This window comes from Lissotriton vulgaris, chromosome 6 (assembly GCF_964263255.1).
Source record: "Lissotriton vulgaris chromosome 6, aLisVul1.2, whole genome shotgun sequence".
Classification (NCBI taxonomy): Eukaryota; Metazoa; Chordata; class Amphibia; order Caudata; family Salamandridae; genus Lissotriton; species Lissotriton vulgaris.
The window spans coordinates 593,405,272-593,432,653 of record NC_141694.1 but is presented as its reverse complement, the minus strand read 5'-3'; the positions used below and the strand labels follow the sequence as shown (position 1 = coordinate 593,432,653).

At 45.4% G+C, this 27,382-nt stretch overlaps 1 protein-coding gene across 1 annotated transcript in view; it reads right to left on the bottom strand.

Annotated features, from left to right (window-relative positions):
• Positions 1-14,594: 14,594 nt before the first annotated feature.
• The window catches only part of SLC35A1 (solute carrier family 35 member A1), a 259,775-nt gene continuing 246,987 nt past the window's right edge, over positions 14,595-27,382 (bottom strand). Inside the window, exon 8 of the mRNA XM_086926597.1 lies at positions 14,595-16,867. Coding sequence (XP_086782723.1) covers positions 16,734-16,867 — 134 coding nt within the window. The 3' untranslated portion in view covers positions 14,595-16,733. The remainder of the gene's footprint in view (positions 16,868-27,382) is intronic.

Here is a 27,382-nt window from a genome sequence, read left to right as displayed (position 1 = left end):
ACTGTATCTGGAAAATGTTCGTGAGCAGTACCCCTGTGTGCCAGTAGGTGGTGTTGTACGGCTACGTGTGGCATCACTGGCGTTGACTGTGCTGCAAGTGACGTGCATGGTGCCTATATAGGCACCACCCCATCACGCTGACATCAGTTTCTTTTTGAGACTTTACATGCCAGAAGCTAGTAGCCACTAAGAACACTGACCACGGATGTGTGAATCAAGAGCCCTTAAAAGGAAACAATGCTACATCTAAAATCTGTTCGCCGAGCGGGGACCATGGATGGGTTGATAAGAAATTTGTAGCTATAGTCTGTACCAGATAAGGCATTACCGAAGGTACGTAACTTGTTCATCTGGTAGAGACTTCTAGCCGCAGATTCCTTACCTTAGAATAGATACCCAAGCAAAACCACACCAAAGGAGGGTCCGCAAATCTGATTTAGACTACAAAGTCATACAGGACCAACAGGCAAAGTGCCCATCCCAACCGACCTGACTGTCCAGACAGTAGTGCTTGGTGAACTTGTTCAATGAAGCCTACACTGCAGCCTGACAGGTGTCCAAAACGGGAACTCCACGTACTAACACAGTGTTTGCATCTTTTGCTCTCTCTGGTGTAGTGAGCAATCAAGCCTTCCAGGGGCTTGCTTCTTGGCCTGTGTGTAGCTGATTTTAATGCTGAACACAATCCATCAAAAGATGTGTTTTTTTGCACGTCCTTCCCTTTTTTGGCTCCGACATAACCCGCGAAGAGTTGATCATCCATTCGGAACAGTTGTGTGCAGTCATGGTAGAACGACAACACTTTTTTTTTTGGTCCAGCAGGTGGAGTCTCTCTTCTGTGGAGGGATGAGACAGAGCGTAAAAGGTAGGCAAGGTATTGGACTGGCCAGTGTGGAATGAGGTGCCTCCCTTCAGTATGAACGATACTAGAGTCCAAAGGACCAGTTTGGTTGGGAATATACAAATGTATGGAAGCTGAGATGCCAGCACCTGCAGTTCACTGACCCCCCGGGCAGATGTAATTACCACCAGAAAGGCCATCTTGAATGTGAGAAGCCCAGGAGGGAAGCTATGATGAGACTCCAAGGGAGCGCACATCAGAAAGGTAAGCACCAAATTTACGTCCCATTGAGGCATAATGAAGGGAGCTGGAGGAAACATGCTGAATGCCTTTAAGAAGCCCATACACATTAGGGGACTGGAAAAGGGAACGCTGATCTGATAGCCGCAAAGATAGCAGACAAATAACCCTTTAACGTGCCTAATGCAGAGCCCTGCTGGATCAGGGTAAACAAAATAATTTGGGAAAGAGGTGCAGATAAAGGGTCAACCTGTTTTTCAAATACCAACTTGGTGGACGGGCTCCGGGCTGCTAAAATAACATTGCAGACTACGGTTGAAAAGTCAAAAGATGTCAGCTATCACTGCACCATCTCCAGTGGAGAACCTTTCCTTGCTGCTGGGACAGGAGATCCTCCCAAAGGAACAGCCTGATCTGAGGACCAATGGACTTTCTCAACAGCTCGGGACACCATATTCTCGAGCCAAGTCCACAGCCACAAGGATGACTTGGGCCCAATCGTTCCTGCTCTTCCTTAGAACTCGGAGGCAGGAGTGGTAGTGGCGGATAGGCATACAGGAGGCCACTCAAGATGAAGTGTCCCCGAACAAGAGCTGCTTTGGAAACTCCAGTGTGCAGAACTAATTGTGCGTTCTCTGTGATGACAAGCAGATCTAGCCAAGGCTCTCTCCACTGCTGCAGGATATTGCACCACCTTGGGTGGTTGGAAACGCCACCCGTGATCTGCTAATCATGGTCAGTTGAGTTAGTCCACTCTGGCATTTATTGAACCTGCCAGGTGTTAAACCAGCAGGGACATTTCCTGACGTTCCAATGTCCAGAGGTGCAGGGCCTCTGACAGAGGGTCCACAACTCCACCCCACCCTGTTTGTTTGAGTACAACATGGCGGTGGAGTTGTCTGTGAACACCTGCACAAGCCTTCCCTTGATGGAGGGTAGAGATGCTTTCAGATTGCTCGGCGCTCCAACAATTTGATGTGGAGTCTGGAGTCATCTGATCTCCACCTTTACCAGATTCCCTCCCAGCCCAGGAACGACACGTTTATCACTACTGTCAGATATGATTGGGCAAGGGAGAAGAGTCTGCCGCTGACCAAATCACAGTTCATCAACCATCACTGCAGATCTTTTGCAGTGCCCTTCAAAAACTGGATGATGTTGGAGTCCCCTGATGCTGCGCCCACTGGAACTTCAGGTTCCATTGCAGTACCCGCATATGTTAATGTTCAAGCATTACAAGCAGGATGCAAGGGGCTATGAGGCTGAAACATTGGTATCATAGACTGAATATCCTGGACTCGCCGCTCGGAAAGATAAGCATGAAACTGCATTGTCCAGAATGGCTCAGATGAAAGGGATCAATTAAGGGAAGCAATTGAATGCTCCACCGGCCGCACAATTGCTTGATGCCGCTTGGCAATCGGATTATTCACCATACTGCTATACTCCCATTTTTCCATTTTTAAACTGTTCATCATATTTTTTGTCTAAAATCTTCAATCTTTTCCATTAGTCCACAGACGGGTAATTGTGCCATTTTCTAGTTTCTAATGTAAATGCTGTGCCCATCCAGACCTCTTGCATAAACATGACAGATGCAGGGGGTTCATCCAAAACAGCGCTTGGCAACAATTGCTTGATGCCAAGCGGCATCAAGCAATTGTGCGGCCGGTGGAGCATTCAATTGCTTCCCTTAATTGATTTATCTACACATGCCTTTGGGTTTGGCACAATACCGACCTGCACGCTAATGAGGAATAACATAAAGAATGGACAAAACGGTTGAGAATGTTGAGACTAGGAGTGCTCCCCACACCCCCCAATTTTTGCATTTCACTGAAACCCAGAGTTGGGGAAGCACCCGCCAGATCTAAAATGAAAAAATGAAGAAACGAGATAAAGAGGTTATACAGACTGTTCACAGGTCGGAGCAACCACCCGGGTTCTTGAATAAAGCTGAGTTTATTTGGAATGGACAAGCTGACGATCAGCAGAGGATTTTTGGGACATTTTAGCAGTAGCACGCATGAGAATACTCCTTTCAGATCTTAAGCGAATGTCTAGCACTTGATGATTTTGCCACCGGTATTATGGGTCATGTAGTTCTTTTATATTTGTTGCCTCAAGAAAAACCTGACAGCGGGCGAGCATTAGCAGGCAATTAGCACTGCAATTAGAAAGGGGTGGGTCGTGAGAGAGGGTTTAAAACAAGGGAGGTGACCGGTTCACTTAAAGAGAAGCACTTGGCTGACGAGTAGCGAGAGCGCATGTAACAGGTATGAGGATTGATTAGTTTTAAGCACCGAGTGAATGCGTGTTACAGAAGGGTTCGTAACTGATTCGATGTATGTGAGGGAGTAAGCGACCTGTTCGGTTAAAGAGTTGAAAGAGCGTAAGATGCAGTAGACAATTAAATAAAATATATTTGTTTACTTCAGCGTTGCAGTTTTTCGCAGAGAGGAATGTATGTGAGTAGGATAATGGGGAAACCCGATTCTAAAATGAAGGGATAACAGTTGCATGTGAATAAAGAAAATATGTAGAACGAGTGAAAGGGCCAGTAACCTTGTGATTAAACAGCCAGTGCAAGATGCGGTGATGGCATATTATTATAATCACGACAGGGAAGAGTTGGGATGTTATCATGGAAGGGGATATTGGAACGCAAATGATAGTAATTTCTAGAGGCGCAGGAGAACAGTGACGAATGTAAATGTACAGATTTTTTAGAAACTAGAGGTTATCTCTTAGCTCGTGCAAACAATGGAGGATAAGTGAGCAATGTGAGATGGCCCCAGAGGGTGTTACACAAATAGCTTATTTGAAAGTGAGTCACGCTACAAATGAATAAGCAAGCATTTGATATTATTATAGAATAATGATTAAATATATTAACAACTGTACATGATGCTAATGAAAATGTATTTCTGCATTGATTTGCACTCCTGAGAGCAACTGAAACTCTGCGGGAAGGAGCTGACGAGGGCAAGACCATGGCTCTCATCATGCTGGACCTCAGTGCCGCGTTTGACACTGTGGCACATTCCATCTTGCTACAGTGTCTAAACAGAGCGGGGGTCACCAAAAAGGCTCTGGGATGGCTGAAGGCCTTCCTTACCAACAGGAGTTTTCAGGTCCAGAGAGGGACTTTCCTCTCGGACAGCATGACATTAGAACAGGGGGTACCTCAGGGCTCTGCCCTGAGTCCCACCCTGTTCAACCTGTACATGGCACCGTTGGCAGAGGTGGTCCAATCATTCGGCGTAGAGCTTGTCTCTTACGCCGACGATACTCAACTTCTGATCTCCCTGTCTCAAGCTCCCTCCTCCGAGGCCGACAATTTTAAATCCTGCATGAGCAAGCTTGCAGCTTGGATGACCGAACACTGCCTCAAATTAAATGGCACAAAAACTGAGGTACTCATAATAGGAGGAAAAGACACAAAATGGACTAAAGACTGGTGGCCTACCTCTCTGGGACCCCTTCCTACTCCCAGTCAGGAAGCTAAGAACTTGGGTGTCTGGATAGACGACAAGCTCTCCTATGACAGCCATGTCAAAAAAACAGTAGGTAAGTGCTTTGGAGTCATGAAAATTCTTAATCGCACCCTGGACTTGCTCCCTTTGAACTCCAGGCGCACCATGACGCAGGCACTCATTACCTCCCGAATAGACTATGGCAACGTGCTGCTGCTGGGCACTTCTGAAAAAAACATCAGAAGATTACAAGTTTTGCAAAACTCAGCCGCACGCCTAGTGCTAAGACTCCCCCGCAGAGCTCCTTCCAGACCTTCCCTGGCTACCCTCCACTGGCTGCCTATCGGTAAGAGGATACTTTTCAAAGCACTCCTCTGGTGCCACAGGATTATCTATCAAAAAGCCCCCTCCTACATGTCCGATCTAGCTTTACCGTATGAGCCTAACAGAACCCTTCGTTCCAAGGGAATGGGTATGCTTAAAACATCGCTCCCAAAAAAAGCCAGAATGGGAGGTAGGTCCTTCCGCACTCTTGCAGCTAAGAAGTGGAATACCCTCCCCACAAACATCAGACTAGATAAAAATGAGACTTCCTTCAGGAAATCGTTGAAAACCTATCTTTTCACTCTCTTGCTGCCTGTTTTCTGTCTCCGCCCTCCTAAGACTCTCTCTCCACAGCGCGGGGACACGCCGGGAGGCGTCACCAGGCGCTTTACAAACCCCTTTAATAATAATAATAATTTCAGCGTACCCTGACGAAGAGCACTTGATGCTCGAAATGCATTGGTTTTAACAAACGCTGTTTTGGATGAACCCCCTGCATCTGTCATGTTTATGCAAGAGGTCTGGATGGGCACAGCATTTACATTAGAAACTAGAAAATGGCACAATTACCCGTCTGTGGACTAATGGAAAAGATTGAAGATTTTAGACAAAAAATATGATGAACAGTTTAAAAATGGGAGTATAGCAGTATGGTGAATAATCTGATTGCCAAGCGGCATCAAGCAATTGTGCGGCCGGTGGAGCATTCAATTGCTTCCCTTAACTGATTTATCTACACGTGCCTTTGGGTTTGGCACAATACCGACCTGCACGCTAACGAGGAATAACATAAAGAATGGACAAAACGGTTGAGAATGTTGAGACTAGGAGTGCTCCCCACACCCCCCAATTTTCAGATGAAAGGGAGCAAATGAGAAAGGATGAGGCGTGACTTCAGGATGTTGATAGTCAACCCCAGTGAGTGCAGCAGGTCTGCTGTAGTCTGGAGGTGGAAGACTAGCACCTGGCGCGAGCCCGCCTTGAACAGCCAGTTGTTGAGATAGGGGAAGACTGGAACCCATGATCTTCGCAGATGAGCTACAACCAGCACCATCACCCTGGAGAACGCCTGATGGGCGCTCGAAAGGCCAAATCAGAGCACGTCAAAGTGAAAGTGCTTGCAGCCCACTGTGAATTGCAGGTAACGTCTGCGGGCAGGTAGGAAAGGAATGTGGAATAAGTTTCCTGAAGTCTTAACACTACCATCCAGTTTCCAGGGTCTAGGGCAGACAGGACTTGAGCATGAGCGTTTTTAATTTCTCCTTTTTCAGGGAGAAATCGAGAGCACATAAGTCTAGGATAGGAAGAAGCCCTCTGTACTTTTTGAGCACTAGAAAGTAGCGGGAATAACATCAAACTACGTCTGATGCAGACACAGTCTCTACAGCTCCCTTGGCGAAGAGAGAGCCTGCACTTCCTGGCGGAGCAATGAAAAGTGGTCCTAGATCAACTTGTTGGAAGTAGGTGGCATGGGTGGAGATGTAGTCACAAAGGGAAGAATACCCCCTTTGGGCAATCAGGAGAAACCAGCAGTCGGATGATACCGTCCTCCGGTGGTGCAAGTGATAACACATCCTGCCTCCCACTAGTAGCACATGATGGTCGGAGGGAAAATTTAAGTTGTTTTATGGCTGCAGCTGCTGGGGCCGCGCTGGACCGGCATGACCTCTGGCTACCTCGATCCACATCCTACCCCATAGGAATAGGGTACGGGCTGTCACCTGGGAGGTATGCCCCAAGTCTGCACTGGAATAGGCATTGGAATGTCCAACCAGCTCCATAGTAAGCGCCAGTGATGTCGGCAGTGGAGCTAGAGCTGGGGAAGGTCGTAGGAGGCCCAGTATAGGGACCAAAGGTGCTCCAGCGTGGACCGGCCACCCAAATATGAATTTCACATAAAATTTACAGAGTTAGACGTGGGTCGCTCCGGCTCCTGCAAACTCGTGGAGGCACAGAGTCAAACTAGACGCAAACCTAGCCAGACCTCAAATGCCGAAGCTCTCGCATCTCGTGTGATGACTTTGACGGATGGGGCTTAGTCTAAGATCTCTTCAACTTCTTGTTCTTCTTTCTTTTGTAGAACTAACACAAACGCCTGGAACACTTCGACTAAGAGCGCTTGAAGTGGCACCGCAACTGATCCTGGGACGTCCTCTCGACTGGGGACGAGCCCGTCGTGGTTTTGCACGTCGAACAGCAACAAGTTTGAGGGACCTCCCTCAAAGCCTTGGGGTCCATGGTGCAAAAATGGATGTAGGTCATGGTCGAGCTCGAAGCACCAAAGACAGATGAGGTGTGGATCTGTCATTGAAATTTGCCGATAACAGGCGGAATGAGCCTGAAACCAGGCTTCCAGTGAACATCCCTGCCACACCAGGAGACCATGTTTCAAAAATCTTTGACAGAAGGGTCGAAAAAGGTCAGTCAAAAACTGGAGATAGTTCTTCTCCAGATCTGCATTGACTGGCATGGAAAGAAATGAACTGACATCAGTGAAACGTTTCTGAATCCAGTCTGAATCCTAGGTAAAGCATCTGCGGCTAGAAGTCTTTATCAGATATAATCAGATTCTTTGTAAAGGCCTCCCTGTTAGTAGGTGCGACAGAGTTCAACACAAAAAGCAGGCAAAAGATCAGCAGTACAGAGGCAGGAAGAAACTGGACAGCAGAACGATACCTCCGCTGCGCTAACACATACTGGATTTTTGTGCAGGACTCCAGGACAATGTATAGGCATGTTACAAAATGTACAACTAAGGGTGAAGACAACTTGGACGGGAAGCACTATTTTGTACTCCACCCCTTCCACAGGTTACCATTCACTCAGCACCATCTCCCACGTGTACAGCACACCTAGAACATCTCAAAGTATATAACGGAGATGAGAGGAGAACGATACCAGTTCTGAGGGACTACAGGGATTTTCCAGCATATAGGTTGGTAGCCCCCCTAGTTACCAGGAATAAAAAAAAACTGAAAAGACTTGTTTCGAACTAGGTCCTCAGTCACCCCAAAGTCTGGTATGAGGTGACAGTGCAACCACAACTATGGATGGAGGGCACACTTTGGACGCTCTACTGGTGAACATCATAGAGTTGTGGAGCACCTCTAGGGGAATTCCAGTTTCCTAAGATCACTTGAATTGGGGATAACTTAACAGGGCAGACCGTAAATAGCAGTCCAGAGGAAGGATGCCACAGCTTCAACAGCCATGTGCACATATTTAGCTTTTTAGGTTTTCTTTTTAATGTTATAATTTTAAACAGTGTAAGCAACAATAAGAATTTCCAAACAAGCAATGCGTAGCCAAGAGGTCTTGCCTACAGAGCAATTCGCTTTACCAATTTTTTTGCAGCCATGCGTTTACAGCAGTGAGAGTGCTGGGCAACATGGTAAAAAAAAAATACTGTTTTTTAAGTACTATGATATGGCCAGTGCTAATGGGGTTTTAAAAAAATGCATTAGTGCTGGCTGCATCGTTGCATTTTTTTTCTTCGTGTGCTCGTCTGAGGGAGCACAGAGTGAGTGAGAGAAGGAGAGAGGAGCACAGGAACAGTGGAGGATGGATGGAAGGGGCTGGGAGCAAACAGACAAATAACAGAGTGGGTGGTAGTTTAAGCAGATGGACAGCGAAGGGTTGGCGATGGGGCAAGCAGATAGGCAACAGAAGTTCAGTGGAAAGGGTGATGACAAGCACACAGGCAACAGAGAGTGAGTAAGAGAGGCGGGGACAAGCAGACAGACAATAGAAAGTAGGTGGGATGGGCTTGTGGCAAAACATGGAGAATAGAGGGTGTTTAGGAGGAGCTAGGCTGCAATCTTGAAGACAATGGATGGTATTGTGGGAGGAAAACATTGGGGGGGTGGAGTACAAGAGGGAAATATCTGAAAAACACATGCACTCTTGGTGAGTGTTTAAACGAAAAGAAAAAAGTATAACCTGAAAAAGTGAGCAGTGGAGGGACACAAGTAATGTGCCCATGCTCGAAGACACGAGGAGGCAGCACCAAATTCAAAATAATTTGCAGAGGTGAAAAATAGTGTAAAAAATATATTTCTCTTTTTATTAATTTTTTCTTTTCAAGGTGCACAAGACAGCCAACGCGTTTCGCTCCCCAACCTTTGTAGCTTCGTCAGGGCAAAATCAAGCGAACTGAAACCTATATGGGTCTCAAGGTTAGATAAGAATGACACCGTCCATTGCAGTGTAGCTCGACAGGCGTTGTGTGTAGGTATATGGCTCTAGCAAAATCCAGTTGGACAGAGATAGTATTCGGAGAAAAAAATAGTAGAAATGACTAATTACTCCACGTGTGAGTCCAAACGCGTCAAGAGTCACGATGATGAGCAGTCCTTGATAAGCTGCAGGGGAAATTGAGTCTCACGTAAAGATGACAACCGGACAGACCTTATTAATGCCTCACTTGACCAAGGAGTGGTTCCCCCTAGCAGGAAACCGGCAATAGTAAAAGCACTACTGAAGAAACCAGGACTTGATCCCCATGACTTTGCAAACCTCCGTCCAATTTCTCTCCTGCCAGGGCTTAGTAAGATCGCCGAGAAAACTGTAAACCAACAACTATCGACCTTCTTAGAAACCAACAATCTGCTCCGCCCCTCTCAAACCGGGTTCCGCCCGGGTCAGGGAACTGAGACGGCCCTTTTAACAGTGGTCAAGGAAGCAAGGTGCATCTTGGATTCGGGAGGATCGGCTATGCTGATCCTCCTGGATCTAAGCGCTGCATTCGATACTATAGACCATAAGATCCTGGTCCAGCGCCTTCTCAACTTAGGGGTAAGAAGCACTGCATTGCGATGGCTCACATCCTTTCTGAAGGACAGAACCTTCCAGGTGTGTGAAGGGAATGCGCGCTCCAAGCCTTTCCCCCTCCAGTGTGGGGTACCTCAGGGCTCTTTATTGAGCCCTACCTTGTTTAACATTTATATGGCCCCCCTGGAGGATGTTGTCACTCCCTTTGGGATTAAAGTTGTCACATACGCTGACGACACCCAAATGGTCGTCTCACTCTCCCTGGAAAAGGACAACCTCAAAAAGCTGCATAACTGCCTCTCAGGAATCTATAATTGGATGTGTGACTCGCGACTCAAATTAAATGGCACAAAAACAGAGCTCATGCTTCTGGGCCAGCGAATGACATCCCTTCCCACCTCCATATGGCCCCTGTGTCTATGGGATCTCCCGCAACCAAAGAAAGAAATCAAAAGCCATGGGTTCTGGCTGGAGCAAGACCTCTCCCTGAAAATACAGGCCAAAAAGACGGCTGGCACCTGTGTGGGCCTAGTTCGCTCTGCCCGGAAGATTCTCCCCCTACTCCCAACACAATCCCGTAAGCTGCTCATTCAGGGTCTTATCTTATTTAGATTAGACTACAGTAACGCCCTTTTTATGGCCGCGCCAGAATCCACCATTAATATCCTTCAGCGCATCCAAAACGCTGCAGCTAGGCTGCTGACAGGCACCTCCCGGAGAACATCGGCTAAACCAGCACTCAGAGCTCTTCATTGGTTGCCTATCTGGGAAAGGATCAAATTTAAGGCTCTATGTATCACTCACAGATCCCTTCAGGGCAAAGGGCCCCCTATGCTTGGGAAAATGCTCTATCCCTACAAAACTACCAGCTCCCTGCGCTCATCCCAAGGTAACCTGGCCACTGTTCACAGAGTTAGGAAGGCACGCACTGGAGGGCGACGCTTTTCGGTCACTGCTGCAACCTCATGGAATTCCTTGCCAATTTGTCTTCGATCCGAACCGACCTACATGAAGTTTCGTAAACTCCTGAAGACACACCTTTTCCCATAAAAGCTATAAGTTCACCCTCATCCCCCTGAGCTTCCCCTCAGATTTCCACTGCACTCTCAGCGCTGGGACGCTCCCGGGCAGCCATGCGCTTTATAAATCTTTTTTCATTTCATTTCATTCATTTCTTCATTTCACAGGCCCCCGTTGGCGTTCTTCACGGGGTCTGTCCGGTTGTCATCTTTACGTGAGACTCCATATACCCTGCAATATACCCTGCAGCTTATCAAGGACTGCTTATCATCGTGACGGAACTCACATTCGCCCATATGAATATGTAATACATGTGACTTCTACAGGTATGTCCCGACAATTTGGGATATGTAGGGGAGACAGCAAGGGCCATAAAAACGCGATTAACTGAACATAGATCAGCAATAAAAACAAGGAAGTTGACAGCCCCACTTGTAAATCATTTTGTAGATTACAGACACTCCCCCGAAGAACTAAAGTGGCGGATCTTAGAAAAGATACACATACCAAACAACAAAGGAGGTGACAGAATAAGGAAAAAAAGAGAAGTGTATTGGATCTTCACTCTTGGCACCTTTGAACATGGTTTGAACCAGGATTTGACCTGGAAGAATGCCATATTATAAAACTGATCCTTTTGGTAGGATATTCCGATTTACATCATAGACAAAAATTTCAGGTTTTCTCCAGAACTTTAAATAATAAAGCAATTCTGTAGAAAATCTGAAAAACAATACTAGACGAACATAATGAAACAAATTGTCTATTGATTTGCAAATTATGAACATACCCTTGTTTATAACCCGATTTGAACACAAAGAAATAAGTCAACTATAGAGTCCCTATGCCTTTAAATAAAGGCGGGGCTTCGAATAGATGACATCACATTCATCTAGTTATAAATACCAATGGAAAAACGGCTTACAAATCCCTCCAACTTTCCAAACTAGCAGGTACGCGGAAGGAATACCAAAACAGAAGAAACCTCTCAGGTAAGCGCACATAGACAGAAGGAACGCTAATCGACTACTAGACAAAGAGAGAATAACACAATATTTATTTTCTCTCTTTCGTTTTTTGAAGAAATGTTCTTTTAACATTAAAACTTAATACCTATCTGCTGCTGTCGTACCCCTTTAGATTTTTTAATCCTCGCCCTGGGTACATCTCTTCAACCTGACGCGTAGACAGCGATATGCACGAAGAAAGACTCAACTACATCGTTAAAGTCGGACATAAATGAAGCGTCCTTTGAAAAATCACGGTTCATAACAGAATACTAAAAGGTAGGAAGACGCTCTGCTTCCCCGCACAAAATGGGTTAGATAAGATATCTTTAAACAAAAAGAATGTTGATTGAACTTTCCCTTCGGTTAGGAAGAAAGAAAGAGCTTCCGCAGTAACTGGGGCGGTCTGAGTGGCTCCTTCGTTCCTTCGTCAATTGCAAACTGCACCGTATTTGATACCGCCAGGCAGTGAAAGAATTATCGAGGCGGTAAGAAGTTAGAGAATTAGTGGCATAACATAATCTAAAAATATCGTATTAGGTCGTAATTCTATGTTCCATTATATCTTCCACAATAGGGTTCTGGTTTTTAATGGGAAATAAAGTTCACAAATTCCAGAAAATGAAGAGTGGGATGTGACCAGTGAAATCCCTAATAAAAGGTAACGCGATAATATGCAAATAATACATCGTGATCATGCAAATTAGGATTCGATCTCTACTACAAGAAAAATCCAAGTGACAGAACAGTTAGAAATAATTTGTTTTGTTCCCCTAGATTTCACATACCAAAACAAGATTGTTAAAGGTGCCTCACTCTTCGTGTATTCTTGTGAAGATTTAAAATCCCGAAAAAAAGCCGCACCAGGTAAAACAGGATACTTATCAAACTAGGTTTATAAGAAAAACTTGTGATTAGGAAGTTAATAAGTAAAAACGAGTAAGAATAATGCTGAATAAATAGAAAGCAATCAATAGCATGGTTTTTTCCCTATGACCTTCCCAGGTTTGATGAATTTTCGATTGACTGTTTCAACCTGCAAGCATAGAAGTCACAAGAATTCTGGTTATTGAGGGTTCATCCTATAATTTGGTAAGTCCTCTTCACTCCAAGATTTTGTTGAAAAATAAAGAGAGTCGCTACAAGAAATAAAATAGGCTACTTTAATTAATTAAAATTTACCAATGTACAAGGATAATGAATTGAAAAAAGATATTAGGAAATATACAACTTTATGAGAAATCGAGTTTTACGAGTTACACTAGATATTAGGGAAAATAAGTATGGTCATGTATCTTGAATGCTTTCATGCTTTTTTCATTTTTTTCATTTTCTTCTTTATTCCCCTTTCTCTAATTAAGCAAAGTGTGAAACCTTGAAAATAAGATCGTCTAGTTTTAAATATGTTGTATAATAAGAATGTAACCATGGGGTATCTATTGTTTAAATATGTGTGCAATAACTTTTATCAAATGTATGGAAATATTCTGTTGAAGAATAGCATATTCTCTTACCAACGCCACAAATGTATCATAAGAAATGTGTTCCTAGATTTTGTCAGGACTGCGCCCGTTTTGTTTTCTTAGACATTGACAGTGGAGAAATAATTGTATAAATCAAACACTTGGCTATAATTTATAAGAAATGTTTCTTAAGAGAAAGATTATCCAAAATTGAAGTAAACGTTTCTCTTTCATAAGTAAATAGAATATAAGTATGTACTATAACACTTTTTATCATAAGCAGACAAGAACTAAAAAATGTCTTGTTCTTTTTAGAAAAAATTGGCAGAAAAATATATTGTCCTGAGGAAGACACTACAACGTGTCAAAACGCGTTGACAGACTACAGCCGTGCCAACAATATACAGGACAACAATATTGTCCCTTGAATGTTTTTTAGAACAAATGTTTTATTTTTGATTACCAACAAAGAATTTTTAACTATCAATTATCGTGTATACAAGATATGTGTTTAAATTTCTTCTTTTATCAAAATAATTAAAAATCCTTTTTTATCAGTATTAATGTTTGTGTTATAGTTTTTGCAAAATATAGCCAGTGTTTTTTCTGTGAAAGTTGGCCTGGGTTGATACCTTCGCATTTGAACTTCTACAGGTATCTGCACACTATTGCATTTTGACTATAGCGACTTACTCGTTTGGACTCACACGTGGAGTAATTAGTCATTTCTACTATTTTTTTCTCCGAGTACTATCTCTGTCCAACTGGATTTTGCTTGAGCCATATACCTACACACAACGCCTGTCAAGCTACACTGCAATGGACGGTGTCATTCTTATCTGACCTTGAGAACTATATAGGTTTCAGTTCGCTTGATTTTGCCCTGACGAAGCTCCAAAGGTTGGGGAGCGAAACACGTTGGCTGTCTTGTACACCATGAAAAGAAAACATTAATAAAAAGAGAAATATATTTTTTACACTATTTTTCGCCTCTGCAAATTACTTTGAATTTGGTGCTGCATCCACGTGTCTTCGAACTTTTTTCTGGGAACCCAGTGGGACCTATCCACAGCAGGTCTTGGAGGTTGAACTGTACAAGAGACTTAATGGGACTTCATGTAGTTTGAGGTGCTTTTTCGGTTGGTCCGCTGTGGAAAAACTTTTTCTAATGTGCCCATGCTCCAGGGGAGGGACAAACACACGGAGACAATGTTTTTTGGACTCTGACTAATAAGAAGCAAGCCAAGGTCTGTGCCCTTGTAAGGTAACAAAAAGGACCTAAAAAAACAAAAAAAAGGCAGACCCATAAAGAAAATATCCAAAGGAATTGAGAAATGTTAATTATATTGAGTTTCTCGCAATCTGAAACCCTTTCTAGCTCCAAGGCTACTGCACCAATCAAATTCTGTTTCATACGTAAATTACAAAATGAACAAAAAGACAAACAATAAGGTTGAATTTTTTAAGTTTCAAATTTACTTTTTTTAGGCATTTTTTAAAATTTATAATAAAAATGGGGCAGCCACATTCACCCCATTTCCAACGTGTCTACCCCTTTTCATCTCCTCCCCATCTGAATATATTTGCATGTTTTGTGCCGACTTTGCTTCCTGCTGTTTTTTTCTTTTTATAAACTGATTTGCACATTAGTTACTTTATCTAGTATCCATATTTTCCTTATGCCCTGGTTGACTTGTGAGCAGTTTAGTGATTAGTTAGTTAACTGAAGCCTAAGTTTAGAGGTGGCTTGGATGAATATTCTTGCACCCAAAAAAGTAAGGGAGCTTGAAGTGGGGAATTACATTTTTCGCACTGCTATGGAGATTGTTCCTCCTGCCTGCATTTACTTTTCTGGCCTGCTCTGTACCCCTTTCCCTAGTGAACCTTACTTATTCAGATCGACAAAAGTTGGTCCCCATATGATTTTGTTCCCCCAGCACGTGAAGTACATCCCATAAAGAAGGGTGACTGCCAGGCCCTCCCAGGCTCAAGGGCAACGGACAATTAGTGAGGGCCAATTATGGATGCAGAGGCACAGAACATTTTTACCTAAACGCCCAAGTTGTGGAATATTCATTCAGTTCCCCATAACTGGGTCCTTCACTTCCCATAAATGCTTGTGCAAGGGCGTAACTCGTGCCCATTAAGCCCCTGCGCTGCAGGGCTGCCCACAGCCCTTCAGGGCCCCTAACCCGTCACGTAGCCCCATTCTGCCAAACGTCAATGAATATGTGTACGATAAGGGAGAATCGGGGTCCTCTTCACATTCAGGAGGGGAGGCGGTGGGCAGAATTTTGCTCTACGCCACTGTCCATATGTAATGATTATGTATACATGACTGGAAGTACATGTGAGGTAAGAATGATGTCCCAAGGATACTGCGATAGCAGCACAAGGTGGAGGTTCCCCTTTCAGGCTGTCCATGGCAGTGTTGACATATCAGCATGCACCCAGCTATCCTTGGAGGAAACTTGCAGCCCCTTTTGGAGGGTTGTGCAACTCTATATTCTGGTACTCCTGACCTTCCATCTACCTGACAACAGAGAAGCCATACTCAGGCCATCAGTGACTCTCCGACATGCATCCGAGCTGACGCTCCTTCCTCACCTCCACTGTGCAGAGCCAGAAACAGTGCTTGCAAAGATACCCGCGCTCTAGCTGACTGGATTTATGGTTTCTCAATGTCTGACTGGCCTGGATTTCAGCCACAGCCCTCCAGAACAGGATTATAATGTGCCCTACAGAAACAATACTTTGTTTTTTCCCTTCTGACAACCATCCACAGCATCAGGTGAGAGAACATATAACATGAATCAGGAATTGAATTGTTGACCCCCCCACATGGGCAGGCTAGGCCCTGGAAGAGGTAAACCCTGTTGCTGCGTCATTGGGTATCACGACAATGAAATTGATATTGAAATGGGCTGAAGGCCAGGAGGAGCTTCAGTAAGAGCACATGGTATATTCACTTATGATTTAAACATGCAAATGTTACACGGATGCAACCATGTGCTACATTACAGAGAAAAATCACGTTGGAGAATATTGTTTCAATAGTTGGTAAAAAAAAAAAAATCTACGTATACAACACTGGCAATCTACCGAGGCCCATTTTCACTGAAGAACAAGCCACAGCGTAAATGAGGACTTCACATAACCTTCATTAAATATTCGTATTCAGAACTGTAATCTTCAAATTACTACAGATGTTAAAACCCGATTCATAATTTTCAAGTAATAAAAAAGACGTTACAAAATTAGATACAATCATCCGCATCCTTCCACCCCCGCAAAAATAGGAAATACTTATAAAAGGTTTGAAAAGTGCAGCCGTAAAGACGCAACACAAATTTGGCTTTGGGAGCATGCCACTTTTGGCCTGCACTATTCCCACAGAAAGTGCTGCACTTTACATTCATAAGATTGTCCGAAAACTTGCATAAAACGCTCCAAAAATGTTCCTTCTTCAACTGCTGCTTCCAACCACAGACACAAACAGGGATCCCGGTGGGCCATAGGGGCCAAGACATCCTGACGGCCTTGTCCAGTCCTTTGATTGGCACGAAGCGCATTGTCCCCTCATGAACAAGCATCATATCACAATGAGCTTTTCCTTTGAGCTATGATTGGCGACTTCGGGCTGAATCTTTGTGGTATCTTGCCTTGGTAGTCCATATAGATAAATTGAAATGCATACCAAAAGTGAACCAACAGCGAAGGTGACAGCTGAAATGAGAGGAAACATGTCAAGATGCACATATTTACAACAGAATGTTCAACAATAAGAATGCGGTGCTGTACCAAGCAGAATTTTTTACTCAAGCCAAATGCAAGCCTTGCAACCTTACCAATAATATCTCACAAATGAAGAGGTCCTATTATCGCACATTACAGAATGGAAGACAGACCATAACATAGTGGTCAATTATTTCTAACTTGGTGCGTTCGATTTGTACCAGATGTATTTTGCACAAGAAATGCCGTATACAACTCTGTATTTTATAAGTAAGAATTGAGGTTCATGGTGCATTTAATTTTTAAAGAAGGCATACAGGATAGGAATGAACTAAAAGTATCTTTTTTTTTCTCCATTTTTGTACTATCTGCACTTTTTTGTGCTATATGCATCGCAAACTCGACGCAAGGGCATTCGAGCGCTTTACATGAGCACCATTTTACATTACACATTTTTTTAGGCATGGGACACTTAGTGATTCCCACCAAGATCAAAGGATGTTGCATCAAGGTCGAACTTGGTTCCCCAGTTCCAAGATCGACAGCTTGACAGTTATGCCACATCCCTCCTTTAATTACACTAAATGCTGACCAGTTCATATTTTTTTGTGTTTTGTTTCTATGCTGCCCTTCCAAAACACATCACAGTTTCATTGAAAAGCTGTTCATAAAAAAGAATGAAGTTGCCTTTGTGGCAAGTCAGTGCTAATCCATGGCTCTTTCTTATTTCCAAACAATGGTACCAGCAGCAGGACCAGAGTGATTCTCAAATATATAAATCAAAGTGGAAGCTAGCAATCTCCTACTTAGTAGCCAATCGCTATAATATCTCTCGCTGACGAAAGTGGGGTCGACCGATAGATTTTGGTAATAAGAGAGAGAATTGAACAAGACGTACAAAAAAGTAATCAAAAGGTAAGTTTAAACAAAGAACTATCTGACTTATTTATAAGCAATGAGTAGATTTACCAGCTGAGAGAGAAGGGAAAGAGGAGGATGAAAAGTAACAATACGCAACGGTGAACATAAATAATCAAATACATATCCCAGGTGGTACGCACACCACTACAACAGGATGCAACAAGAGCTTAGTAGCAGGAAGCAGCTGCCCTACAAAGCACCTGTTAGGAGAACTTGACAGATGAGTCTTCGCTGTAGTAGAGTACAAGGTGATGCAGGGAGGTGATCAATGCATGTAGCAACAATGCCAATACAGGAGGTGATCAGTTTTGCAAAGGTGGTTTTATAGACCAGATTTTCAAAATCCAAAGAGAATCAAAGAGCAAGTCAAACGTGAGAGTTATGCACCATTTTCTTTGCAGAGGAGGCAAGCAGGTGTGGAATGACGATTAGAAGATACAATTCTTCGTTAAAGTGCAATGTCAAATTTCCTAGCTATCATAAGGAAAAGTTTCAATGTTATTAGGGACATGGAGGCGAGGATTAGGCTTTTCTTTCTTCCCTTTAATCTTGATGATTATGGTAAGACCACCTTATTATCCTCCTGAACTATGGTGCATATTTCAGAAGCAAAAGTTGGGTATTGAAGCTTACTAATGTGGCCAGATGAGGTTAGCATCAGGTAAGGCTGTTTTCCATGGAGAGGAGCCATTCTGCTCAAGTGGGCTAATATTAGCCAAATTCATAATACACAGAGCCGTAGCACGCATAAGGAAAAAATATGTAGGCCAATAAAGAGGCATTCAATGACCTAGTTATATGTCAAAAAGGCTTCCCCAGTTCTATTGCTGGACGCAGTAACCGCTGCCAGACAAATTGCACAGCTTAATTAGCAAGGTATATTGGCAGATGTTACATTATTCACTGATGAAGGGAATGTGTTCATGTTCTTGTCTAAAGGTCAGTGAAAACAATCTCAGCCCCTTACTTAAGACTGGGACTTTGTGAGGCATTCTTTACTTTGTAAAGCATCCATGATGTAGAAGGACAAACCCAGGTGGACAAAGAACCAGCACTTAAATTGAGTGACTGAAGGAGGAATTAAGATTTTTCATATAGTACAACAGTAGATGATTTACTTCTCAAGTGAACTGAATAACCTTGCCCGGATGTCAACTGGGTACTTGAGAGAAGCAGAACTGAAGTTGTCAGTATATTGTTACGAGGATAGTCAATTTATGAAAAATACGAGGGACAGACAAGGTCGAGTGGCCGATATAAATTGACTTCGCAGACCAGATTATCATCAAGCTTTTATAGAAAAGTCTATGCAATCAGTCCTTCAACCAAACTTCAAGATCGGTAACTATGCTTCGGGGTTGGCATTAGTGGGAGCCCTCTTACAGATCTGGATTGTAAGCTCAGAATCACAGAAAGAGTTTAAGGGAAGACAAGTTTTCATTTTATTGTGTATATGAACATTTCCATTCCCTGGGAAGCAAATGTTGCTGGACGGACGGGCCGAGAGGTAGTCCTGTGTTAGCAGTGCTAAGCCAGGCTGAGCTGGCCAGCCCTGGTTTGAGAGTCCACTCTTTCTGAAGGAGGCCTTCAGTAGGATCAATAGGTGCTGAATGTCAATTTCACCCCACCACCCTAGGAAGGCAAGGCCATTTCCCAAAGCGTCTTAAGTGAATCATCCTGCTGGGATTCAAATATTGTTTGTTCACCAAATAACCCAAGTCAGCAGGATTTATCTTTGTCCAGCCTGGGTCTGGTTCTTCCATAGGCTTTTTAATCAGGAAGTGGTCCACATATGGAACAAATTCGGCATTTTAAATTTAAAGGAGAAGACACTGTCAGTGCTAGCAACCTGGTAAACATACAATAATTTGTACTTAGACCACTGATTTGAACTGCTGTTTCACTATGACACATTTTAAGCTTTGTCTATGTTCCTGGTACGCTGATTTGTAGAGTAGAAATATGTGATTCGTAAGTGCATTGAGCACAGCCAATTTTTATGATGAACTGGTGCAAGTACTTTAGAGAGTGTTTACACACTGAGGGGCAGATTTACAAGGCCCTTGCGCCACTTTTGCGTCACTTTTCCCAAGTTAAAAATGACGCAAAAATCGCGCTAGGGCCTTGTAAATAAGCCCCTAAATTTCAAGAAAGCAGGGGATATTGCATGGCGATCATATAGTTCCTGGATTGGACATTTTCATGTCCCCTTTTCTCTGATAAAATTGTAGCAGAAATTCGAAACTCTGTCAATGACCCTCAAAAGAACTTTATGAGTCTGCCAGAGGTTCTGGAGTAACCTTTAGAGGGCCTGGGGATCTCGATAGCAGGACAAGACCGGACGGAGGAAGTCACCCTTCCCAGTCACACACGAGGCATGTCAGGTTGGATCCTGTTTATATACAGAGGGATATGTGTAACAAGGGTTCTGTGAGTCCAAGAAAACTTTACCCTTCCAGGAAGCTGTACCATTGTGATTTTGGTTTATAGTTGACTGAAGGCAAATGCTTAGTCCATGGTGGTCAAAAAGGGGAGTAATCAAATTAAGTTGGAAATAATTATAGAATTCGGACTGCACCAGCCCAAATTCCTCTCAGAGTTCCACAAATCACTTGACCTTCTTAGAGGGGGGCTATCGCCCCAATGTGGAAATTCCCAGCCTCTCCCACCCTTCAAAGCCCTGAAGGTCTGTTACTTGGGGAACCAGATTTCCCAATCTAAGTGGGGATTTACCTGTTTGTTTATTCACCCAATCATTCTGCAAGAGAGAAGCTTCGCCATGTGTCCAGGGTTACCCTGGCCACTGGGGGAATTCTGGAGGGGGTTTGTTCAACATTTAGGAAATGAATTGGAGAGACTTCACCCTGCGCCCATAATGCAGGCCTGTATACGGTGTCCAATACAGGACCATGGATCCAGTCATTGATTACAATTAGATGGGAGGCTCGGTTTTATAAGGTAAAGTCTGCCATGCTTAGTCCTCTCTTATAGGTAGATTTGTAGAACTTTCCCATCGCTTCCCGCTGGACCTCACTGTGCAAAAGGAAAGATCCCATAAAGGAAATTATCTCTTTCACAAGAAGGCAGAAAATCTAAAATTATAGAACCCTGAAAAAGATAGCACCTTAGGTAGGGCCACCCTTCCCATCAGTGATAACCGAAGAGAGGAACAGTGAATGATAACTCTCCTGAGGCATTCTAGTAGTGGCAGTACATTGTCCAACCCAACCCCAGACTCCTTATCTGCTATTTAAATAATTAGATATTTGAAATAGTTCAGGTTTAGCTGAATTCCCATCTGATGAGTCCAGGCGGTCAGATCTATTGTGGGATTAACAGGGAATAGCCTGGATTTGGTCCAAGTGACCTTGAGCCCAGAGACGGTTCCAAACTTGTTTAGAATGTTTATGACCTGGGATCCTGACAGCGCAGGGGGTTATTAGGTATATCAAGAGATCATTGGCTAATACGGTCGCTCTGTTCCCCATGGCTGGTGACCTGCGAAAATTTGTTACGTTAACCTTAAACATGCACCTTTTTTGTCGGCTATTTTGCTGCGCTGCATTTTGCACCACGCTGGTCGGTAACAGTGATCATTTTTAATCTATGCAGAACATTAGGGTGTCTGCAAATTTCAAATGTCCATAACAGTCATTATTTTGCCCTGCACAGTAGCCTCTTTTGCTGATGATGTATGGACACCAGGTACATTCAAAACACGAATTGTGTTTTTGCTTTAGTTCTGGAATGCATCAAAGACACCAGTCTAGATTTTCATATGAATATTAGACTAATCAGATCGTGTCGGTGCTTCAATTCCATACAAGGTATCGCAGAATTAAATCCAGTTCAAATGCTGTTAAGTGTAAGACGTTGTTGGGATTTTCTACATATCAACAATCACTCTGGCATGGATTGATTTGTTTTGGTACAAATTCCATTTGTTTAGAGGTGAAATGTATTTTGTGCTTGGGATAAAGATTTCATTTTTTTTCCATGCACACCACTTACATCATTTGCATATACTGTTCTTGGCAAACTAGTTTTGGGTGGCTGCATGTTTTATCAGCACCTGCCCAAAATGTATTCACTGTGAACGATCCATGAAAACATGACCGATATATATTTTTGTTCCCAAAATCAATGTTATTTTTATCTAGAAGAATGAACCGTCACTCTGATTGAGAATCATGCTGGGGCCAAGCTCATTCTAGGTTTTTGTTCCCCTAACACATTTTTTTCATTTTCTGCAGGTTTTAGTACATTTTACCCGTACGGCTTGACAGTAATTATGCACGTATGAGCAGCATATGTTAACAATTATACATTATGCTCCATGGAACAGTGCATACATTCAGATGATATTCAGGGCCAAGCCAAATTTAGGTTTAGTATGGTGGTCGTTGGGTTGCTGTCCAACTTGTACATCATTACAGCTACATTGCGTGGTATTAAAGAAAAACACAATACTAGAACAAAACTTCCCATCCCCTCCCCTGCTGACGGACGCAAAACGGGCGAATGTGTGGTGTCTGGTTATGGCAGACCCGATTGGGCATGTACACTTATCGGTTTGGGTCGTTAAGGGAGCCATAAATACATGGTTTGCTTTGCTGGTAAACTACTGTCTTTACTTGCTGTTTTATTGTCTGCTGTTGCCTTGTGTCCACTGCTGTCCATGTGATTTTTTATACTTTGCGACCCCTTTTTCCCGGTACCCCGAACGCCGTCCCCGCTGCTGCCTCCCTGCAGCCCCGCCCCCTCACCGACCCATTGGCCGCCCGCTCCCGCCTCCCAGCTGCTCCTCCCTCCCACTTGACCCTTATATGGCAACCGCTGCACGGCCGCGCCTGGACCACGCCCAGCGCCAGAACCCCTGGACCCCGAAGACACCACGACACCCGACTGCACTACGACGCCAGCACCCTCCACACACTCAACCACGGACGAGAACACACCTGCCACCGGGCCACCCCGAAGCGCACCCAAGGGCCCCTCACCTGCCGGAACTGCATCTTTACCAGCATCCAACCCGCAAAACCACAAACCAACGAACCCAACTACCTGAGATGCATCCTCCTCAACACTCAAGCCCCCACAAACACACAGTCGAACTCTGGAACCTCCTCGACTTAACCGCCCCAGACGTCGCCTTCCTGACGGGGACCTGGCTGAACCCCGCCTTAGAATCAGACATTGCCATAGCCATCCCAGAAGGCTACAAGATCTCCCTCAGAGACCACACCAACAGAATAGGGATGGAATTGCCATTCTCCACAAGAACACCCCCAGAGTCTCGACCAACACCGACGACACCCTCAGCACCGCCGAACACCTACACTTCCAGATCCACACCGACCCCAACACCACCCTCAGAGGAACCCTCATCTACAGACCCCCTGGACCCAGACCACAGTTCTGCGACTCCATCGCCGACCTCATCAGCCTCCTCGCACTCGCCTCCACAGACTACATCCTCCTCGGGGACCTGAACTTCCACCTTGAGAACAACAACGACGCCAACTCCGCCACCCTGATCGTCAACCTCGGACTCAGACAGCTTGTGACAACACCCACCCAAGCCGCCGGTCACACGCTTGACCCCATCTTCTTAGCAAGCACCCACGTCTCCTTCAACCACACCACCAAACCCCACTGGACCGACCACCGCTGCATCCATTTCACCTTCAGAAAGCCCACCACACACCACCGCACCCAACAGATGCCTCGTCGCTGCTGGGGCAAAGTCACAGAAGAGCAGCTAGCTACCACCCTCGCCCAGAGCCCACCAGCCGACCCCACCGAACCCAACACCGCCGCCCTCAACCTCCGACAGTGGATCGACGACTGCGCCAACACTCTCGCTCCGCTCACGACATCCTCCAACAGCCACACTAGCAAGAAAGCCACCTGGTTCACGGAAGACCTCCAGGCCTTCAAGCGTACATGCCAGAAATTGGAGAAGAACTGGCTCCGCGAACGATCACCAGAAGACTACGCGGCCCTCAAGAAAGCCACCCACACACACCCCACCAGAACCGCCAAGAGGACCGCTTTCAAGGACCGCCTGGATAACAACGCACACAACTGGAAAGAGCTCTTCAGCATCGTGAAGGAACTCTCCAACCCCAGCTCCAAAACTAACGCCATCCCCCCTTCACAGCACCTGTGCGACTCTCTGGCCAACTTCTTCCACCGCAAGATCGCCGACACCCACGACAGCTTAAACGCCATGACCGTCCAGCCAACCATCGAGACCTCCATCCCGCGACCACCAGCCGCTTCACCGCTTGGTCCAACATCAACAACGATGACACCATCAAGATCATGAACTCTGTCCATTCCGGATCCCCGTCTGACCCATGCCCACACCACGTCTTCAACAAAGCCAGCACAATCATCGCCCCCCATCTCTGGAAAGCTATCAACATCTCCTTCAAGACAGCAACCTTCCCGGAGAGCTGGAAGCACGCAGAGATCAAAGCCTTACTCAAGAAGCCCAAGGCAGACCCCAAGGACCTCAAGAACTTCCGTCCCATCTCCCTGCTCCCGTTCCCGGCAAAGGTCACAGAGAAAATCATCAACAATCAACTTACCCGCTACCTCGAGGACAACAACATCCTGGACCCATTCCAGGCTGGTTTGCGCAGCAACCACAGCACCGAAACCACCCTCATCGCCGCCACTGACGACATCAGGACCCTGCTCGACAATGGAGAAAGAGCAGCCCTCATCCTCCTGGACCTGTCAGTCTCCTTCGACACGGTCTGCCACCGCACACTTCGAACACGCCTACATGGTGCCGGGATCCAAGAGAAGGCCCTGGACTGGACCACATCCTTCCTCTCTGGCAGAACTCAGAGTGTCCGCCTTCCACCTTTCCGCTCCACCGCCACCGAGATCATCTGCGGCACACCCCAGGGCTCTTCCCTAAGCCCAACGCTGTTCAACATCCACATGGCCCACGTCGCCCGACCTCAACATCATCTCCTACGCCGACAAAACCCAGCTGATCATCTCCCTCACCAGAGACCCTCGTACTGCCAAAACCAACCTCCACGAAGGAAAGAAGGCTGTCGCCGAATGGATGAAGAACAGCCAACTGAAGCTGAACTCGGACAAGACGGAGGTCCTCATCCTCGCCTCCACCCCTTCAGCCTGGGACGACTCCTGGTGGCTGACATCACTGGGAACAGAACCGACACCCACCAACCACGCACACAACATGGGGGTCATCCTCGACTCCACCCTCTCCATGTCAAAGCAGGTCAACGCAGTCTCCTCATCCTGCTTCAACACCCTCCGAATGCTCTGCAAGATGTTCAAGTGGATCCCCACCGAAACGAGAAAAACAGTCACCCAGGCCCTCGTCACCAGCAGGCTGGACTACAGAATCGCCCTCTACGCAGGAGCATCAACCAAACTCCTGAGATGGCTACAACACATCCAGAACGCCTCGGCACGACTGATCCTCAACATCCCCCGCTGCAGCTACATCACACCCCACCTGAGAGACCTACACTTGCTCCCCGTCAACAAGAGGATAACCTTCAAGCTCCTCATCCACGCACACAAGGCCCTCCACAACGCCGGCCCAGCGTACCTCAACAGACACCCCGAACTTCTACACCCCTACCCGCAAGCTCCGCCGGCCTCACCCTCACCACAGTCCCCCTCCATCCGAAGAACGACCGCCGGCGGCAGATCCTTCTCCCACCTCGCCGCCAAGACCTGGAACACCCTCACCACCAACCTACGTCAGACCCAAGATCTATTGGTCTTCAGAAGAATTCTCAAGACCTGGCTCTTCGATCAATAGCAGCCCCCCCCCCCCCTCCACCCGCCAGCGCCTTGAGACCCTCACGGGTATTTAGCGCGCTTAACAAATGTAAACAAAAGATTGATGTGTCATTTTTGGGGTACTGGTGAGTATAAAGATAGAACCGTATTTTTACCCATGTAGGGGCCTGGGGGGGATACTGTTGGGAACACTAAGTGGTTAGGGTGAGAAAGGTTCAGGTGCAGTGCTATCATTGGGAGTTGAGGGTGTCTAAGGCTTTGAATGCTTCTAATACAGCATCCCAGTTTATGGCTACAGGCTTCTTTCTGAGCCCTCTGCGTTCTTCTCTGAGAATAGCTACACTTTCCGCTAGGCCCCATCTTTCAAATTGATCCTTCCAGTATTGAATCTTAGGGGGTGATGATGATTTCCACCTCCTTGTGATGCCTCTTTTTGCTAGTATAAGAGCTAGGTCTGTGAACTTGGCCTGTACTTCGTATCCCTTTTCCTGCCGGTATATACCTAATATGCACATTTCTGGCGTCTGCCAACCTGTGTCGCCCACAGCCTCATTTAGGGTAGCACCTATCTTCTCCCAATACTCTTGTAGTCTACTGCAGGACCATATCATGTGAATGAGATCTGCGTCTTGGTCAGGACATCTGGGACAGGAAGCCGTGACACTGGGGTAGATGGAGTGTAATTTGTATGGTGCCAGGTATGCTAGTATTGATTTCCATTCTTTATCTCAGAAAGGTATTTTGACCTCTTGTTCCCACTTGGTGCGTATTAGGGTCAAAGGGGATGGGCGATGAGTACGTATCCTGCGGTAGAGCCAGCGGGTTAGATGCCTGCCCGTGCCCATAAGGTATATTAAGTGAACTAATTCGTTTGTGGTGGGTTCCAATCCCTGGGGTGCCCAGTGCTTTTTAATGTATCGTACCAGGTTGGCATGCATTTGAAATAGTCCTCCTGTGACCCCTTGCCCCTTTGAAAAATCCCAAAGAGGTCTCCCACTGTGTTTAGCCCTGCTTGTGTCCAGAGATCTAATTTGCAATTCGTAAGAGTTCCCATGCTGGTGGGTATGCCCAAAGTGAAATGCTGGGACCATATTGCGGGGTATTGCTTGTATATTTTAGTACCTGTTTCCAAAAAGCCATCGCAGTTCTGAGCAGCCGTGGAGCAGAGGGTGGAAGCAGATTGTTCGGGCACAGCATCCTGTGCAGTGAGCTCTGTGTGATCATTTGGTTTGTGTAAATTATCTCTTGTAGGTTTCAGCCTGCTAGCCAGTAGAGAGCCACTGCAGTTGCAATGCTAAACAGTAGGTATAGAATTCAGGTACTCCCATCTCACCGGCACCCGACGGGAATTGTAGCTTTGTTAAGCTGATACGTCCGCAGCCTGTACCCCACACCAGATTGATTAGTAACGTATTCAGTGTTTTGAAGATGGTTTTGGGAAACACTACTGACAGGTTTGTAAAAAATAAAGTAGGCGTAGGAGCATTACCATTTTTGATATAGTCTTACAGCAACTGATTGAGGTAGGGACGTCCAAAAGGTGATCGGAGCCCTTAGTGAACTTATTGCTTTTTGTAAGTTCCCTTCAATGAGATCCTGCTGGTTTCTGTATACTTGTATTCCTAATTCCCGGAATGTAGTGTGGGCTACTGTTAAACTTTGGTTTCCGAAGTGCATAATTTGGCTGTCGGTTCGATTTCCACAGGGAAATGCATACGATTTTTCGTAGTTTATACCCAGCCCCACAGTGGATTCAAACTCTGTAAAGATTTGCGCTGTAGTGTC